The sequence below is a fragment of the Cygnus olor genome, chromosome 5 (assembly GCF_009769625.2).
Source record: "Cygnus olor isolate bCygOlo1 chromosome 5, bCygOlo1.pri.v2, whole genome shotgun sequence".
NCBI lineage: Eukaryota > Metazoa > Chordata > Aves > Anseriformes > Anatidae > Cygnus > Cygnus olor.
In genome coordinates, this window is record NC_049173.1 from 55,030,438 (window position 1) to 55,045,732 (window position 15,295).

The 15,295-nt window shown below is 39.1% G+C and overlaps 1 protein-coding gene across 6 annotated transcripts in view; it reads left to right on the top strand.

The window, feature by feature from the left end:
• Positions 1-15,295, top strand: part of NAV2 (neuron navigator 2) — a 232,195-nt gene that overhangs the window by 90,659 nt on the left and 126,241 nt on the right. For 4 of the 6 annotated variants that reach the window (XM_040560470.1, XM_040560472.1, XM_040560475.1 and 1 more), the window contains exons 5-7: positions 2,488-2,761; positions 4,274-4,342; positions 7,868-8,025. In XM_040560470.1, the coding sequence (XP_040416404.1) occupies positions 2,488-2,761; positions 4,274-4,342; positions 7,868-8,025 (501 nt within the window). The remainder of the gene's footprint in view (positions 1-2,487; positions 2,762-4,273; positions 4,343-7,867; positions 8,026-15,295) is intronic. The other 2 variants (XM_040560473.1, XM_040560474.1) reach the window with 1 other exon arrangement.

The window sequence follows — 15,295 nt, forward strand, 5'->3', positions numbered from 1 at the left end:
CCTCCTAGCTGATTTGGCTAACCGTTCTGGTCCATGTAAACTAGCTGAACTAGTGCCACATGCTTTCCGGAATCAGACGGAAAATAAACTCCTGACTAAATAACAGCGATAGGCTGTTTTGGTTGTTCTTCCTTGGTTTGCTTTGATCTCTATTTTGTATATAATTAGTTTATGATTTGCGGAAATTTCATTTGCAAGTGTTCAAGGGATCAGATAAGGGCTTTTCTCTACTAATCTCTCCAACAGACCTTTCTTTTCTTTACCTTTTCCTTCTTTCACAAGGTATTTTTTCACTGATATTTTTTTCAATTTCCAGTAAGCCCAATGTATTTTTGTGCAGAAAGAGATGATTGGCAAGCTATAATTGTAGGTGAAAAAAGCAGCAGCAGAGCCATTACAACATGGGAATTCCCAAAGGGTGGATTTGCATGGATTGACTTTAAAACTAAATTCCAATCTCTTCTAAAATATCTCGAGTGTCTGAAATATACAAAACCAGTTTGGGGCTCCAGATTTAAAGTGAGCGGGTGACGTGCTTGCCCTTATCTGGGTTGCTGCACTTACTTGAGCTGCCCCATGGCCAGGACGGGAGGCAAGGCAGGAGGCAGGAGAGGCCGGGCAGACGGACAGGGCGCTGTGGGGTTGAAGTGCCCTTCCTGTGCGAAGGGCAGGGGCGAGCTGCCAGGTGAATTACCTCAGTCTGCCTTTAAGATAAGGGAAACAGAACTACCTCTAAAAGTCCCGCCTGAAATATTGCACTTAAAACCCAGAGGAAAAGAGGCTGCTTCTTCTGAAACTTACTAAATTGTTTTTTGTCACCTTAAGCATGTCAGAAGCAGGTTTCTCTTCTGATTACGACAGAAGACGCACAGCCACAGAAGTTGAAGTCGACGGGTTTTAGGTGGGGTTATTGTTTTAATTGCCTCTCACTTCACATTGAAATCAGGGCCTTGTTTTCAATTGCGTGTCGCTTTGCTAAGTTTAAACATGTAGACTCACATTTCCTTTATCTCCTGGCTGTAATTTCTTTTATCTCCTGGCCTGTGTTTGTGCAGCTAAGCTTCCCAGTGCCTCTGGGGCTGTTTAGTTATGCTTTGGCCTGTGATTAAATGATACTTTCCTTACAATTCCCATGAGTAAATTGAGTTCTTTGCTAGAGATAAGGAAATCCTTTTTACTGTTCTTTTCTGTCTTTTGTGTCTATTCTGTTTTGTCTGCTTCCATCCCGTGTCCTCCCTAGCCAAACACAGGCAGATTAGACAAGGAAAGAGCCTCATGTAAAGGGTGATGTGGGAGACTGGGTTTGTGGCCTGACACTGCATGGGGGCAGGAGTAGACTGGGAAAGGGAGAAACGAGCAGGATTCACTGGGATCCCACTGTCCAGGAAGAGGCTAAAGTTGCCTGAGAGAACAAAGGAAGGCAGAGGATGACAACTCTGAGCGCTGGGATTGATAATCATTTAAATGAGAGAGCAGGGCCCTGGTGGGACAGAGCACTGCTGGAGGAGCCAGACTGCAGGGAAGGAAAAGGGGGAAGGAAATCGAGTCAGAGGAGAGGAGAGGAATGCTCTGGGTCTGGGTGATGACCAGGGCTGCTTAGATAAGGTCTCAGGGTGACTGAGGACATGAATATGGGCCCAAACAAAATTAAGGAAGAAAGTAAATTAGATCAGCTGCTAGGAAGAAAAGGTAGATTGAGGCTTAGCTAGGGAAGGAAACAAAAGTTGGATGCTTGTATAGGAAGGGGAGCAAACTCTTAATATGTGAGCTTGATATTTGCCGGGCAAAGGGCTTGTGATTAAGAACAGAACCTTGCTACACAGCAAAGGTGAACAACACACTGAGAAAAATGACTGGGAGAGGGAATAATGGATAGAGCAGAGCCCATGAATTTATTTATTCACTGTCAACCTATTTTTAAGTACCTCGGATATCCATTCTGTATTAGCTTGTGATAGTATCAAATTGCCAATTATCTGGTTTAATACAGCAGTCTTGCACAACAGTCATGTTTTCTAGTGTATAACTTGCACCAGATCTTCTTAATGGAAATGATTAGTCTGATATTCCAGAAATGATACAATGCAGTGTGGTAACTGAGTAGTTTTTCCTCTTCATGCAAATTTGGGACTGTGAAATGATTTACAGCATGATGTTGTTAATGCATTTGTTGCTGTGTTTTTCTTTGTCTTTTGTTTGTTTTAGTTACTTTAGTTTAAAGGAACTGTTTAAAGGAATTCTCTTTTTAAGCACACTAACATTAACACAGAAAATAGCAGAAATGGAAGACGTCTATTGTAGTCACTGCAGGGGAAAACTTATTTGTAGTTGGTGCTCACTGGTAATCAGCTGTAATATCAATGAGATTTGCAGAAAGTCTGTCATGTATTAAAGGAAATGAGTTCAGATGGTGTTAAGAAGACTGCACTGTCAAAAAGAAACAACAGCTGATGGCTGATTGAGTAACTCTTGAATATTGCCTTACAGAAATCAGGAATGGGAATCTAAAGGCCATCTTGGGCCTTTTCTTCAGTTTGTCTCGATACAAGCAACAGCAACAGCAGCCACAGAAACAGCAACCACAACACCATCCATCCCAGCAACCTCCCCCAGTGTCCCAGCAAACAGGGCCTCCATCTCAGTGCCAGGTCGGGCTACAGCAACAGCAGCAACAGGTGCCAGCTTCACTCCAAACTCAGTGCCAACAGCCCCAGCAAGCTGCACAACATCAGATAAAAGCACAACCAGAAATGCAGTCAAGGTGGGAAAATTTCTTTTTTTTTTTCATTGTTTGTTTTTCTTCTTCTTAAAGGTCTTCAAGAGTCAAAGAAACTGCTTTCTTTAGTTCTACTCTAGAATAAAGTCAGTGTTGGAAATTGAATGCTGGGTAGCAGTTGACTTCACACCTTTGGAAATCAAAACACGTGCTTAAATATTTTCTCCATGCTAGAAGTACTCGGTTCAATGAGTGCAGAATGCCTGCAAGACGACCGTATTTTATAAGGATAGTTTTCTCAGCATTCCTTTTGCTTCCTTCTACTTGCAAAACATATATATCCTTGCTATTACAGAGTATATACTTCGGACACGTGAAGACCAACTGCAGTTCTGAGTTTACGAGAATATTAGTCCTCACTAAGAAATGGAAGGTTCTGATAGTTGTAGAAGAAATAGAGCTCATCACAACTGGTGATGGTCAAAATCAAATCTAAGTTTATTGGTCAACAAGAATAAGTTGCTGGCTTACATGAAAAAAATGTTCAGTGTTGGTGTTTGTTGGTGCTCTTAGATCAGAGTATAGGTAATAGAGGGGGGTCTTTGTATCTTCAAAGTCTTTAATCCTACAGGTGTTCTTTGTGGGTTAGAATAAAAGCCATTGATGAAGGCAGTACCAGTGTGAATACATTTACAGCCTTCTGCTTATCTGACCATTCCGCTGTTAAGGGGATGAACATTTTAGTGGGAATAAGTGGGCAGGATGAAAGGCTGAAGTTGTATTTGCTACTCTTTTAGTGAAAGCTTATTTGTTTCAAAATATCACAGAGTAAGTTAAGGCTGATTGGTGTTAAGATAACACATACCGGGGCGAACACTAGCTTAAGTGCTGCTTTATATGGTATATAGAGAGCTTGAGTGAGGCCTTCTAAGAGAGACACTACTCTGAGCTCGTTTTGGTTTGCTTATGTTTTTCTTAATGAACCATGCTCATCTTAGATGGAAATGACGTTTTGGTGTAATTGAAATGCATAGTGTTGCTACAGCATGTATAAACTTGTGCAGGATATAATTACTGTAAAACAAGGATGTATTTGGACATATTTGTCTGACTTTGGTGTCAAAAAACGTAAGATGTATGGGATCATTGAATATTGCTTTAATATTTTCAGTCCATTTTGTGGTTTGTGCTGGGTTTCAAGCAATTTAAAAATAACCAACTTTGAGCTGTTAAATGTCGTAATGTGTATATATACACACACGTGCACTTAGTATATAGTAAGCTGAAATTGCTCAGATGCTGCAGAAAATCATATGTAATAAAAAGTTGAGGAGCTGAAGAGTAATACAATGTGAGTTTGCATGCAGAATTGCATCTTCATTACTTTATAAAAATTGATTTTGACCTAAAGTTATAGTTAGGCAAGAAGGCTCTCTTTCTTGGAATTTATAAAAGCTCCTTACTCCCTTAAACTAGTTACTGAATTCAGTGGCATAAAAAAACCGAAAAGTTTCTGTGCTCAATGATGTCTTCCACTTTTTCTTTCCTGTCATACAGTGCATCTCCCAGGGACTCATCTCAAAGCAAAATCATCCGATTCACTCTTGGTCAGAAAAAGTCTTCTAGGTTAGCATTTCTTCATCTTCTGCAAAGCATGAATAATCCTTTTGCAATATTTTTGGATGCATGCGTAGGGTTCATGCTGAATATATTTACCTCCTTGTTTGTAATCAGGCATCTTAAAAGCAGCTGAAACATGCAAGTATTGGACCAATTTTAACTTTTTTTCTTTTTTTTTTTTTCTCTCCAAGGCATGGCCCGCAAGAAAATAATTTTGTTTTCTTGTCCTTACGAGCTTTTGTTTTTGAGAACAAAACATGGTTCTGGGAGTACTCTCCCCACTTTCCCTGTCTGTATTAGTTGTATTTAGATCTCCATTATTGAAACTAGTAGCATCAGGCTAGTGCTGTCCCAGCTAGTAAGTGGACCATACCTCGCACATGCCATGTGAGCCCAAACAGCATTGTGTGGGTGTTTCCATTGGAGCTCCTGCACTCCCCAGTGTTCTGAAGCTGAGAATATCTAGTCTCCCTGAAAATGATTAATAGGTATTTCAACTTATTTTTTGTCCTGAATCCCAGCTTGGTTTGCATGCCAGCCCCTATGGCCATTTCATCTCAGCACTCATAAGGATTGCTGTAAGTGTTACTAATGTGGTTATTAATCTTAACGTTCCTTTTATTACAGTTATATATAAAAATGTTTTATGAGGATGTTTTATATAGTTCTACATTATTAAACTACTCTGTATGATTTTTGCTAAGCTGGTGTACCATTATTTATGATTGTATTCAGCTTGGCAAGTTTGTATAGATTGTTAGTTATGTATAATTTGGATTTATTTCCCCCGTCTTACTTCTTTTACGACAACAGTGAAGGTCTGCACTATAACCCCTGTTAAAATGTTCCCTGTTTCCTTTTTATGTTCTCTCTTGATCATGATTATGACTTGACAGTTTGTAGTTGCCTAGAGGAGATGCTGAAGAGTAGTAACAGAGAGTGTCCTCTGAGCTCAGTGCCCTGTCTCTGGCTGCAAGAAGCCAGGAACATCTCCCTGCACCTAGATTTTTTTTTCCTAGATTTCACAAATGTCACTGTAAAATATTTTGGCCTAAGACCAAAAGTATGGGCTAAAAAGAAGATCAGTCAGTTAAACTACAGGAAAAAAATGTAGGAGAGATTATACTTTCTTCAACAGTTTTTGTTAGCTCATATGCTTTTTATTCTCTCTGTGTTTTTATTGGCAGTGACAGTCCTGATTGAGTTTAACACTTGCCACTTCTTGAGTGGTCATAAGCTTTGAGTAGCTTCGTTTACTTTAAAATGCAAGATTTGCAAAGCCTGCGTGGGCATGTGTGGGGAGCCTTTTCTCCTGCCCAGCACGGGGACACGTCCCTTGCCTCCTGTCAGACACGCTAGGAAGCTCCCCTCTAGTACTGGGTGCTCTGGTGGCCCCGCTGCGGTGTTCGGCCCGTACTCGCAGTGTCTCATCCTTCTGTAGAAACTTACAGCTGAGGTATCTTGTGTGTTTTCCCTACCCATGAGAAACCTAGCTTGTTTCCTATGAAGCAAAACGAACTCTTAGGGAACTTTCTTGTCTCAATGCCCCCCAAGACCTACAGAAGAGCAGCGTGGCAGTTGTTACGAAGAGCAGTTGTTCCTTCCCCTGCAATATCCCTGCTTCTTCCCGCATAGTCTCCTCTACCGTGGATGAAGCATCTCTGGGGGGTTCCCATTTGCACTTTACTGCAGTGACGGCTATGTACAACTTCCTAGCACCCCCCAGTGTTGAAAGAGGATGCTCTTCCTGGCTAAATTGAGGGGCTTGTCTAAAAGGCTTCAACAAAGTAAACCTCAGAACCATGATGTGCTGTGACAGATCTGCGGTGATTTGAGTTTGTGAATGATTTTTTGCTTTTGTAGTTGAATGATGCCCTGATGTTTTTTCCCATTTTGAGCTTTGAAAGCATGTGCATGCAGCTGCTGACGTTTTTGTTCTTTTCCTTCATGTTTCTTTCCCTATTTCCTATTTCTTCACTAGTCTTTGAGAAGCCAGTTTGTTTAGGAAGTGCTGCCAGACTCCTTCCTGGCTTCTTTTTCTTCCCATGGGCACAGCAGTGATTTGGTCTGTTGCGTCCCCATTCTTGCAGATAACTGGGACTTCTGCATTTTAGCCTATTATTGGCGCAGGTTATTTAAGACAAATTGACTATTTTATTTTATACAGAACAGTGCTAAAGAGATTCTTCTGTACAGAACATACAAAGACAGCACAGAGAAGTCCCCTTCAGTGCTACTGTATGTGACACGAACTGATCCTATCTTTTAATCCTTAATGTGATCTTGTTGCTTTTTAAAACTGTGAGCTGTTTCACTAATTCTCTTCTGTGTGGATTTTGAGTAACTAATAAATCTTTCAATGTTTTATATTTCGTCAATTTGGAATGTGGAAATATGCTCATTGGCGCACAAAATACAGTGCAGACATGGCAACTGCATGTATAAACATTGACTTTGAAGGACTCAAGCACACACATTGTTCTGAGATGCGATGCCTGTGGCTTTCCTACTCATCAGGCTTTTTAGAAAATTCTACCAGTCCCCTTTTGCCTAAAAAGCATGCAACAAGTATCTTTTCCTGCCTACTGGTTCCAGAATCTGAACTGCCTTTTTTTCTAGGTAAATATCTAAATCTTTTAAATATGGGCTACAGTAAGGAAATGCAAAATTGGAAAGTCCTTCCCTGAAACAGCTTGCTGCCATCCTTTTTCAGTTTAAACTAGAAGCTTATACCTGCTCACTGACAATGCGGTTGCCCTAAGAGGGGAAACATAAGCTTTGTGTGATTTTATGGGTGCAAATTAAATCCAGTTAATGTTTTGCTGGGCTTGGCCATTAGGCTTTGTAGCTTTCAGACCACAGCTGTAATGTGCTTCCCTACAAGGAAAAAGGCAGCCGTATTCTATCTCATTGTTATTTCCAAAATAAGTGTAGCCCTGTTCAGCAATCTGGTCTAAGAATAGTAGTGTCTCATTTGGCCTTAAGCTTGCAGCAGTGCTATTACTGCACTGAATATACTGCAGCTATTTCTGATTTACAAGATGTACAGCAAGTGACCATTAATGAAAGCTGAATCGTGGAAGAAGGAGCTATATAGAGAAGGTCTGATTATATCACCTTACTCGGTGGGAGGTAGTTAAGTATATTCTTTGTTGAGTCTATTAGAAACAACTTAACTGTTTGCCAATTCTGCTATTAGTCAACGTAGGCAGGAATTTTAGAACTGGATCCTGAAATTTTTTGAGCCAAAAACTCTCATGGAAAGATATTAAAGTATCTGACTAAATGGTTTTGGTTCTCTCTTCTTTTTTTTTTTTTTCCCTGATGTGAAGCAATTCAGACTTCAACTGGTTTACCTTGTATTTTTCATCTAGGATGATCTTTTGATTTGTCCTTTCATAAGGACAAAGACCTTAAAAAAATATGTTGGTGGTGTCGATCCTTTTCTTTTCAGCTTACGCATGGTATTCCACAGTTGCTTTCTCAGAGTTGTTCTTTGTATATCTAATCTTATTGTAATTCTTTCATCAGGCTTCCAGGCCCTACCACGAGGGTGTCCGCTGCAGGCAGCGAGACCAAGACTCGTGGTTCTATTAGTGCCAACAATCGACGCAGCCAGAGCTTTAACAATTACGACAAGTCTAAGCCTGGAATTCTCCCCCCAACACCAACAGGTAGCAATGAAAAAGGTGAGTGCTTGAATTTTTTGCATTCTCAGTTTTTCTGAATAGTGGTTTTATTCAGAGGAAATTGCATTTTCCACTAAGTTCCAGAAGTTGTAAGACTATCTCAAAGTGGTAAGGGGCTCTTTGCAAAAACAAATCCTTATAGAGCTTTAACTTGATGTTTACTCTTACACACTTGTAAAATAAGTCGTGCGTTCTCCAAGTACATTTTTAATAAACATTTCCGTGTGACTGAGGCTGATAAGTTTTTATTGTGTCTACACTGGGTAGAAGATATCATTTCTACAGCAGGCAGTAGGCAAAGAAAAGGTATAACAGCACATAATGGCAATTATATATGAAAGGGTAGATGAATGATCATTTCTCATATACCTAAATATATCTGTACTAATAAGGATTAAAAGGTGGTTAAAAACAGGTTAAATACTAGCAGTCATGAAGTTTTAGCGTGCAGGTGCATTTGAGTTCTTCCCAAAATATACTTAATTTAAGCATGTTTTCAAAAGGGAAATCAGTCCACCCCCGATCAGAGCTGGCTTCAGTGACTACCTAGTGAAAATCTTTTTTTGGATTTCAGTCTCAATCTAGTTTAAATTAATGGCAGTTGTTTTACTAATTTCATGTTTTCTTGATCAGCCTTTTGTAGAACTACAATTAGGAACAAAGCACTCTCCAATGACAGTATTTTATAAAATGAAAATTTCTATTGTCATCTAAGTTGACTCCAGTATAGATATTCAGATCATTTCTAAACTTGTGGAATCCATTGTATTTCTCTAGGTAACTTGTCATAAAAAGAAATTTCCCCACCAGGTCTTCAGTTTATAAAGTTCAGTACTCCTGATACCTAAAAAGCAGATTAGTGAAGGAATGTTTGCCTGGACATCCTGAAGGCATGTTTGTCATATTGTCAGTTAGGTTTAGTTGCCTTTCTTAGCATAATGTAGAAAAAAATAAATTCACTGTTTTTAGTTACTGTTGTAAGTAAATAACAGTAACTTAGCTCCTTGGCAGAATTAAATTTGACAGTTTATAGAAATTTAGATTATAGTCATTAAAAATGGTAGTTGGCTTACAGTGTGAGCAGTCTTTCTTTTTCTCCTAGATTCTGTAAGTCCTCCTTTCTTGTTAATTCTTTAATATTTTTGCTCTCACTTCAACATATTGGCTCTATCATTGTATTAACCATCCCTCTCACCAAGCAAAAGCTACTGGTGCTGACAGCAGTGTGGTTTACATCTCTTCCTTCTCCCCAAAATAACTCGTCCTTTGTAAATCTGACTCCACAAGCTTGATTGCTTTACAGCATTTACAACTTCGATTTTTTTTGTGGTAACTTTTTTCTTTTAAGATTTACTGTCTGATTTCAGTAAAACTTAGTCATTTCTCAGCCATGAAACCAAATGATAACTTGTAACTGTGTCCTTGCAGAATACTGTAGTATTGATACTATCAAGGGATCTTTTTATTTCAGGATCAGCAGGATGATTTATTGCTCATCTCCCTCAGAACGAGCTTTTACAAAACGTCACAGACAGTATTTTATTGGCTTGATACTAAAAAGAAAAAGTATATTCAAATCTGCTAAAAGAAGAAAAGTGTTGATGTTCAAGTGAGAAAGCTTCATAAACGGCCTGGATGTGTTTAGCTTTTCCTTTTTTTAACAAAAAAACTTATTAGCAATCTACATTATGTTTCAAAATGGCCATGAACCTCAAAACAACTATCATATCTTGGTATTAAGCCTGAATAAAAACAAAGAAACCCTAAATAAATTTCGAAAATATAACAGAAGGATTTGAGCCCCAAAGGACTGTCTGTTTCAAAAGAGACGTGGCATGAAGAGCCCTAGATGCTTTTAAACCTGAAAAGGGATTTTGGTGATATTCTTACCTGATTTGTTATTCTGTTTGAAGATGCTCCTGAGGCAGCCCTCCTGTTCATTGGCATGAGCCATGCACAGGCTCTTCCCAGCTAACGGGGGTAGATACCCCCTACACCGGAGTCTCTTAAAATATCAGCAGACTATAGCTGGCCTGGGTTCTGTTGCAACAGTTAACAGAAATTGTTTTTGTTCGAGACTGAAAGAAATAAAAACTAACTGTAAATTATAAACAGAAATTTAATTTCTTAAGTAAGTCTTCGGTAGTACTTGCAGCCTCTGTTTCTCTGATTGTTCAGCCTGGTATGCCAGTCAAGGACAAGGAAAGGACACCATGTGGTGGGGTCTAAATGGCATTGGTCTGTTGGGACCTCTGAAGGCTTGCTCTGTTTTAGGGAGTTTCCTTTCAGGAGGAAGATACTTGGTCCTTGAATGCTGTAAAGATGACATTTACAATATAAGAAGCAGCTGGCTTTTCTTGAAAAAGCTAAAATCCTTCTTTACTAGAACTGAGGTTATGACTTGCTGTCCTGAAGGTACACACAAAAGAATAGCTTCAAGAAAAACTGGCGCTGGTGAAACAGGCTTTTTCATTTTGTGTCAGACACAGACAAAGGGGAGTAGAAAATTAATCCAACAATAAGGCATTTTGTTGAGTAGTTTGACAGGAATGGAAAATGACCACTGAAGAGTTCTTCGATGTTTTTATATGATAAATAGCACCATTTATTTTCCTTTCCTCCACTATTGTCAAAGGTGCTTAAAACACATTATTTAAATTTTATTTCAAGAGTCATGTAGTATAGGGTTTGAAGGCAGGAACATGATGTATTTTTATAAATGTTGCTGAGAAACCGTGTCTATGGCAATGCATCAGAAATGGCAAGTACTGTGTTCTGTCTGTAGTGCTGCTTTTTGAATGGCATTTACTGACTTTGTGTCTATTCACTAAGTTAGTAATCTGACAGAATTCATTAGCTCGAGTTTGTAGCTCTGAGCACTATAATGCAGCATTAACCAGCAGAGTTTTGGAAGACATGACTGGTGAAAACTGAGTAGATTATTCTAGTCTGCTACGGTCACATTGTTGGCTTAGGCTGGCAGCTAATTCCGTACCCTTAACAAAGTCGTTGCCCTTACAAAGATAGATCCATACTGTGTTTCAATACTGTCTTCTTGCAGCCACTTGGCAGTGTGCCTTTAGGCTTAAGTCTCCGTGTTGTATGTGCATAACTTCTTAACAGTGGTGAGTATTTTGAACGAGAGAAAAACACTGGGCTGACTCAATTTGCCTGTAGTTCTCGTGCTTGTTTCTTTTCAGGAAAATGTGTTTTTCCTTCTCCAGACCCTCATGCCCTATGCCTGAATTTAATTTTGGATTATTACCCTATCTAGCAATTACAGCCCAAACCATAGAAGTGAGGGTATTAGAATTGATGGAGCCTTATTTTCCTGTGTGATATTTCCCCGGTCCCCCTCGTCAATACAAGGCCTTGTGCTGGTGTCCCCTGGCTCCTGGACGGGTGAGGCACGGCGAGCGGTGCGGCCCGGCCCAGGCGTGCATCGGTTGGCTGGGCGATCGGTACCTGTGTACAGGTGGGTGGTAAGTCAGCAGCTGCCATCAAGAGAGAACTTGAACTCTCTTGGCTTCCCCTCAGCTTACCAAGATGACTAAATAAGGCAAATCAAGTGCTGGTTTCAGCCTTGACTTTCTTCTCTTCGTTTTCAGAGAAAAATCTTGCTGTTGGTCTTCTGCCTAGTTCCTCTCTCTCACATACAGAGAAATAACAGTCATTTGTCGACTGGGAAGCTTGACTATCAACTGTTTAGGCAGACAGCTCTGCAACACTCATTCCTCATTGTAATCCATCTCTTCAGTAAGATAAAGTGGTTACTGAAGAAGCATACACGATAATCTGCTTCCTCTCAGTGTTGCAAATGCCTGAAAGAAGTTCTAGTTGGTTTTTTGTTTTGTTTTTGAGGTTCATGGCCTTTATATGTTGCATAAAATACTCAGAACTTTGGTTCTGGGAAAAAAAAAGTCATAAATTATGGCCTTCCAAAAAAAAAGGGCTTATGTAAGTTGAACTTGACCTTTACTTAAAAACACAGTCATGACATAAAGTTGGTTTGCATCCATGAGAAACAAAACCAGTTGGTCTGACAAATTTTTGGCTTATTTTACATTAATTGTAACATTGCCAGACAAGTTTATTGTCAAATTGCTAAGACAATTCAAGTTTTCTGACCCATATCCTGAAGTTTGCCTAAGGAAATGAGATTTACACAACCATGTTGTGTGTCAGTCAGCTCTCTCGTGGTAAATTTTGATCCCTTTACACAGTACTAGCTCTGTTACGTGTTTTTGGAGAAGGAAATGGGAGAAAAAGAAATCTGACTGTTTTGGCAGACTGTTTTGGCATGAGTGATCACTTCGTGATAGAAGGTAGCCTTTGGTGTGTTACATTTGAATAGTTTCTTACAAAGTAGGATGTAATTTGCAGCCTTTAAATAATCTGTGGCCTTTCTCTCCAAATGCGAACTGTCTTGTTAGTCAGTCGTCTGTGTCTTGTGGCAAAGAAAGTGCATTAATTGAAACAGAATACATCAGAAATGAAAAGGACAGTAAATGGAGCATGGAGGAATAGCTAGCTACTAGAAAATAAATAACCTATTTTTTTTTTAATATTCCACTAGTCAATTAATGATGAGACCACTGGTTTTAAAGAAATCTAGAAAGCATTTATGTAACATCTAAAACTATTATGCTGTTGTATAACAATAAAAGATTCTTGGATGCATGCAAGCAAGTGTGTATGTTGAGATATATGTGTACTTTTAGCAAAGGAGTAGACATAAGGAGATATTCCCTGTCATAAAGACTTGGAATGTTGCAGGACTTTGCTTATCCTGAACATTGGGAATTGAATTGATTTTGCCAGATGACATTTGCAAACATTGAAAGAAATTGGAGCGTGAAGTCCAAGTCACAGAAATAAAGCTGACTGTAGCTCCCAGTGTGCTTCTGAAGTCTCCTGTGATCGGCTCTGGGCACAGAGGAAGAAGCAGTTGGTGTACTCGGGCCGTTTCCTAGATAGAAGGATGTAAATACAAGGGTTGATGAAAACTGTGGGTCTGCCCTTCACCCAAGAGTACGCAGGCCAGTGTAGATAATGAGCATGTTTTGAAAGCACTTTTTTGACTTCTTTCTTTTCAGAAGAAAAAAGAAGTTGTGGGAGATGCTATATGTAACAGACTTTTGGAGATTTTGCAGTTAAACTAAAACTTTTTTTGCAAAGCTAAGTTCAGCTTTCTCTTACAAGCAATGATGGATTGATTCAGAGAAAAATTCTGTGACATGATTAAATGTAACTACCGTTGCTTTAACACGTAGGAAAAACATAACAGACATCAAGTAGGATTTCTGAGAAAATGAACTATTCACAGACACTTAAGTAGATGTAGATTTATTTATTTTTTAAAGTCCTTCTGGTTGTGTGCACACTACAACATTTGGACAAATAAGATTTATTTGTTGTGTGCAAATAAGAAAGAAGAAAAATTCACACCTCAGGATCCTTGTCATGCCTAATGATAGACTCGTTCGATTTTCATATGGTTTAATTTTCCATGTAATAGTCAATAATTGAATGCTAACAGGTAATTTAAAATAATACAATATTGGTACGCTATTGTTCTTCTTGGATTTTGTGGAGCTTTATGAAAATAGCATTTACAGTATACGTGTGGTCTTTCTCTTGAGCTGTAGAACTAATTGACAGCTGCTGACAGTTGATGCTTAAGTTTTATGCGTGTAAAATGATAGGGGGACTGATTTTGTTTGCTTGTTTATTTAGAAACCTGTTGAAATCTTGCAGCATTCAATCAGTCTGTCTAAACTTTTGGCTATTCACTTCTGGAAATCTGTCAAATCTAGAAATCTCAAGGCATTTGAAAATGGAAATAAAAATCAGTATGGTAGAAGTCATTAGAATATACGTCTGCTGAAATGCATAATTTACAATGATTTATGAAATTAGAATGTGTTAGGATTACACATGTAATTTCCTGTTCATTTCAGCACCTGTTACAGACTTTATACTAACTGATTCAGTATTGTAACTCTGGTGTGTCTAGATGTGTTAAGGAACTGCATGCTTTTCATGTGGTGGTATAATTTGTCTATCATGGAGTGAGGTCCAGATCTATAGAAGATCTTCAGGAATCACTGTGTGCTTTGGGTGTATAAATGCAGGGGTGAGATCTTCAAGGCTTCCACTTAACACCTTAAGTACTTAGAAGTCCACGAGCAACTATGTTTACAAATTGGAACTTCTCTAGATGCTTAGAATTCCAACAGTGATCACAAGAGATGAGTGAAAGAAATGGTTATCTGTGGCCCTTGGGTAGGGCTGCCATTTAGCAGGTGGGGGTCTTGGGCTTTCAAACAATTTGGAGGGCTGTCAGTCAGACACAGGAACTAAGGAACCATCTAGGAGAAGAACTCATATTTCCTGTCTTAACTCAAATTTCCCGTCTTCGAACCATTTTGTTCCACAGAATGGTGGTACTCTTCTGCGTTTCCATGGACTTTGCATATCTTTTTTTTTTTTCTTTTTAATGAAGTGGGATAGCTTCCTGCTAATGTCAATGCAATTATCACTTCCCCACAGCTTATAGCATGGAAGCCTGGGAGGATGTGTTTGAGCTGACTGTTGTTGAGGAGGGTGCAAAGCCTGGGTATTTCCCATGTTTTGGGTTAGTGCTCAGACTTGTATACATAAATGCAATGTAAAATAAGAATAGCTTCCTATAACTCACTTGCAAGGTGTGGGCCTGTTTTACTTTTCCAAGGACATACTACAGACCCTTAGGTCAAGATAGGCTGCCTTGTTGCTGTCCCAAGATTTTGTACTCAAATCTTGATTTAAGGGATGATCTCTTCAGTATTTTGTTTTGCTTTCTTAGTCTTCACAAGCTCTCTGACACCAGTTTCAAGTTGAAGAGAAGACTCATCTTCTCTAGCAAGGATGATTTAGACACCCATTTCCATCCTCTAGACACTTTCTTTGAGGTTAGGGCATGATAGCTTAAACTTGCTTTTTGGAGCTAGCCCCCACAGTTTGTATGGAAAATTTCCTTCACACTCATGGGAATTTCAGTGTCCACGTTCCATGTGCCATAAAATGGCAACATGATATGGAAAATGCTTTTATTTTCAGTAATTAGCCATTTGTAATTGCTGTAGCCTTCTAGGCAGGGTATTTTTGTGTGTAATTGATGTTATAGGCTTTTATTCATATAAAATTACAAATAGATTAAAAAAATTAGAATCTAATTGCATTTTTGGATTGTGGGGAAGTAATGATCCACACAGGCTTGTGGTTTTTG